Source organism: Macaca fascicularis, chromosome X (assembly GCF_037993035.2).
Source record: "Macaca fascicularis isolate 582-1 chromosome X, T2T-MFA8v1.1".
Lineage (NCBI taxonomy): Eukaryota > Metazoa > Chordata > Mammalia > Primates > Cercopithecidae > Macaca > Macaca fascicularis.
Genome location: NC_088395.1, coordinates 109,688,053 through 109,692,391, shown reverse-complemented (window position 1 = coordinate 109,692,391; position 4,339 = coordinate 109,688,053). Strand labels below are relative to the sequence as shown.

The 4,339-nt window shown below is 44.5% G+C and overlaps 1 protein-coding gene across 2 annotated transcripts; it reads left to right on the top strand.

The window, feature by feature from the left end:
- The first annotated feature begins 1,775 nt into the window (after positions 1–1,775).
- Positions 1,776–3,434, top strand: LOC102118724 (protein BEX2). 2 transcript variants are annotated; one of them, XM_005594222.3, is made up of 3 exons: positions 1,776–1,906; positions 2,347–2,425; positions 2,800–3,434. In XM_005594222.3, exon 3 carries the CDS (start codon positions 2,805–2,807, stop codon positions 3,189–3,191), a length of 387 nt encoding a protein of 128 aa, XP_005594279.1. In that variant the 5' UTR covers positions 1,776–1,906; positions 2,347–2,425; positions 2,800–2,804; the 3' UTR covers positions 3,192–3,434. The 2 variants fall into 2 exon arrangements, with proteins under 2 accessions (XP_005594279.1, XP_005594277.1); XM_005594220.4 differs by having other exon boundaries at positions 1,776–2,197.
- The last annotated feature ends 905 nt before the right edge of the window (positions 3,435–4,339 follow it).

Below are 4,339 nucleotides of genomic sequence, written 5' to 3'. Positions count from 1 at the left end.
AGATTTCCATATGGATTGCACTAAATTTATAGATGAATTTGGGTATAATTGACATCCTTAAAATATTGAGTGTTTCCATTCATGATCATGGTAATACCTATACTTAGTTATTCTTTAATGTTCTTGAAACTATTTTATAATTTTCAGTGTAGAGGTCTTGAAAGTATTTAATTAGATTTATTCCTAGATATTTGATTTTTAGCAAAACTTATTGGGCTATAATTTACATACAATAAGATACACACCTTTTAACTATATAGTTCAATGATTTCAACAAATGTATTTATCAATGGAGTCACTACCTCATTAAGATACAGAATGTTTTCCTCAGCTGAGAGAGTTCCATTATGCCTCTTTGCAATCAGAAAAACCCCAACTTTCAAGCCAGGCAAAAACTGATTTGATTCAACTTATATCAGTACAGATTAGTTTTGCCTGTTTTAGAACTTATATAAATGCAATCATGCAGAAAACAATTGTGGCTGGTGTCTTTATAGATACAATTTTTTTTTTCATTTTTTTAAGATTCATCTATGTTACTGTTTGTATCAGTAGCTTGTCACTTTTTTATTGCTTAGCAGCTTTAAAATGTATGAATACATCACAATTTGTTTATCAGTTCACTTGTTGGACATTTAGATTTTTATCAACTTTGGGGCTATCATAAAGGAAATTTCTATGAACTTTCCTATGCCAATATTTTTGAGAAAATATGTTTTAAAATCTGTTGGGAAAATTCCAAAAAGTGGAATTTCTAGGACATATGGTAAGCCTAAGTTTAACTTTTTAAGAAACTGCCACCAAGTCTTGGAGTGGTTGAACCCCTCACCAACAATCAATGAGAGTTTCTATTGTTACTATTTTCAAAAGTGCTTGGGACTGTCAGACATTTTAAGTTCAGCAATTATAATGGGTGTGCAGTGGTTTTTCATTCTGGCTTTATTTTACATTTCCCTGATAGTTAATGAGGTTGAGCATCTTTTCATGAGCTCGTTGGTAATTTGTGTATGTAGTTTTGTGAAATGTTTATTCAAATCTATTATTTGCCTTCTTGAGTTTTCGAAGTTCTTTATATATGCTCTGAATTCAAACCCACTGTCAGATACACATATTGTGAATATTTACTCCCAGCTTCTCACTTCATTTTCTTAACCATGTGGTTTAAATGGTAGTTTTTAATTTTGATAAATCCAATTTCTCATTTTTTTTTTTGTGATCTGTTCTTTTTCTGTCCTAAGGGATTGTTTTCTCAAAGATTATAAAGTTTTTCTCTATGTTTTATTCTAGAAGTTTTCTAATTTGAGTTTTTACATTTAGGTTTATGACCATTTTGAATTAATTTGTGTATAGTATAGATAAAAGGCAAGGCTCCTGTTTTTCCTTTAAGAATTCTGTTATTTCAGCACCATTTGTTTAAAAGACTATACTTTCCATATCGAATTACTTTGACATCTTTGTCAAAAATTAATTAACAGGCAGAAGGAGGTGAATCCTGGGAGCCAAGGGCAGAGAGAGGCAAGTCCCCAGAGAAGTGGGAATGGCCAACAGCTCCCTGAGAAGATGCCTTCCGTCCTTCCTGGGCAGGCAAGGGAAGTCTCAAGAATACACAAGAGAAGGGAGAGTGGCAGAGCCCAGGCTGGGGATGTTAAAAGGGACTCACGGTGAGGATGGGGGCGGGCCCGAAAGTCCCACCTGACTCCAGGCTGCAGGAGGGAGCGTGGGACGGGGGCGGAGCCGCTGGCGATGACAACAGCCCCACGTGATCGGCCAACACTGAGTCTTGCCTCGCTCTGGCGTCGGAGCCGCCGTCGCTCGCTCCTTTCTCGGCTGTGGTACCTGTTCCCGGTGGCCCTGAGGACGTGCGGGCCAGGTGCGGCCCCGAAAGCAGGAAGCGGAGGGGGAGCAGGTAAGGGAGACGGAGGGGGTCCCTGGGGTTGGTGTGGGGGAGCGGCCCCGGCCTGCGGATGCCCCACCCCCGAGGAGCCGCGCTGAGACGCAGCCGGTGCACGATGCAGCCCCGGGGCCCCGCCGCGGGACCGCTAGCCTTTAGTGAGCGGAGGAGTGCCTGGCCCCGCGGGAGCCGGCGGTCCTGAGGCTGCGGTCCTGAGGCTACGGCCCTTCTGAAGCACCTGCCTCCGCCACCAGCGCAATCTTTTCTGAGATCCCTGCTCCGCCCTTCTTGATGCAGAAAATGGTGGTCAGCTTGGGGGGCGGGGCGGCTGAGGCGCGGGGAGAGGGCGGCGAGGAGGGCCCGGGCCCGGCGCGGGGAAGGGGCCGGGTGGCGGCGGGTCCTCGCTAGTGTTCCGCTGCAGCAGCCTCCACTCTTCCCACCCCGGCCGTCTGCAGGTCTGCGAGGCTAAGTGTCGAGGCGACGCACCTCACGTCGAGAATCGGGAGGAGGAGGAGACTGCAAGGATAGGCCCAGGTCGGTGCGAGGGACGGTGGCGGGGCGGGGGTCAGAACATGACGAAAGCCCAGTCTGGGACCCCAGTCGGTGCCTTCACTGCTACGCTTCGCAATCCCCCACCCCCACCCCTTCTTCGTCCTCCATTTTGGCGCCTGCAGAGGCCTGGAGATGGATCTGCAGAGAAGATGGTGGGCTTTGCGGGAGAGAGGGGCGCGGACTGCCCCCCCCCACCCCGAGGGTACACGGGGCCTCTCTGATGGGAAAAAAAATGAAATTTAAAAAAGGCCTTTGAAATCCAGGGCTCTGAATTTTGAAAGGTGGGTAGTCGGGCCTCTGTCCTCGGTGCTGATCAGTTCACCAAGAATTGAGTCCGTTTTCTCTCTGTCTCATAGGAGTAATGGAGTCCAAAGAGGAACGAGCGTTAAACAATCTCAACGTGGAAAATGTCAACCAGGAAAATGATGAAAAAGATGAAAAGGAGCAAGTTGCTAATAAAGGGGAGCCCTTGGCCCTCCCTTTGAATGTTGATGAATACTGTGTGCCTAGAGGAAATCGTAGGCGGTTCCGTGTTAGGCAGCCCACCCTGCAGTATAGATGGGACATAATGCATAGGCTTGGAGAGCCACAGGCAAGGATGAGAGAGGAGAATATGGAAAGGATTGGGGAGGAGGTGAGACAGCTGATGGAAAAGCTGAGGGAAAAACAGTTGAGTCATAGTCTGCGGGCAGTCAGCACTGACCCCCCTCACCATGACCATCACGATGAGTTTTGCCTTATGCCCTGAATCCTGATGGTTTCCCTGAAGTTAATAGGGAGACCCCAGCTTCCTAAACTTACACATTTGTGGTGTACCTTTGTCGTAAACCTTTTGATGTTACCTATTTCTTGTGGGTCTCCTATTACCAGCTTCAAACTGAATGTTGTTTTGACCCAGTTTGTAAGTTTCTGTCAGCAGGGGAGTTTTACCTACTGCATGGAAAGATGCTCATTATATATTGTGAAGTTAATAAAACAGTTTTAAAAACCATTCTCTGCATTCTTTTTTACTTTAAATCTTAAATATGAACATAAACAGTCATATATGTACACATATATACACATATATAGAAAATCGTGTTTATCTTTGTGGTAGAATTAAGAGGGAGTTTATTCTTGCGTATCCATAATTTCTTATTTTTTAAAATGGAACACGTATTACTTATAAAAAGCAATGTGACCACCTTATAAAAGCAATGTGAGCACTTAATAAACACTTGTGACAGAATCTCAATTTTAACTTGCTTCTGGGATCTCTTTTTAGAAATGTTTGAGAGACACATCTCTTTGAAGATCATAATATTTATCAGTAAGATGAAGACAATCACCTCCCAGGCTTATTGTATGGACCAGAAAAGGTAATGAGGTTGTAAGCTTTCTCCCAAGTTCTTGTTCTTACTGACATGCATGACCCAACCCTTTAGATATTCCCTTCTGTTATTAGAGGAAATCTCCAAGGTGAGGTCTTCCCTATATTCACAAGTCCAGTGGGCTAAGGAGTAGGTACTTTCATTCCTCTGCTGCTGTGCTCTATTCTCATCATCTCCCCTGGGTATTACTCTGTTTTCTAGGTTTTGCTCCCTACACTGGCTCCTTCCACTGCAGATGTTCAGGAATCCTCAAAGTGAGAAAGTCCCACCAATTTCTCTGGAATTTCCAGTGGATTGAATCCTTGCTCTACTCTACAAAAGAGTGAACAAATCCCCTCTCCCTGCTTTGTTTCATGGAAAAACATTGTCTAGTTCTTTCCTTACAGGTAGTTCTGTCCCAGGAAACCTCCTCCTCAGTATAGCAGACTATGTAAGATGTGTGAGGAAGCACAGCCCACTTTCAATCTGAGATAGTCCCACCTCATACCAGCTCACATTCACCTGAAATCCATGAATGTACAGAATT

What these genes read in the sequence shown, in the direction of transcription:
- LOC102118724 (XM_005594220.4), top strand. An exon ending in GACTGCAAGGATAGGCCCAG is followed by an intron (nt 2,426 to 2,799) that starts GTCGGTGCGAGG and finishes TCTGTCTCATAG; the next exon opens with GAGTAATGGAGTCCAAAGAG.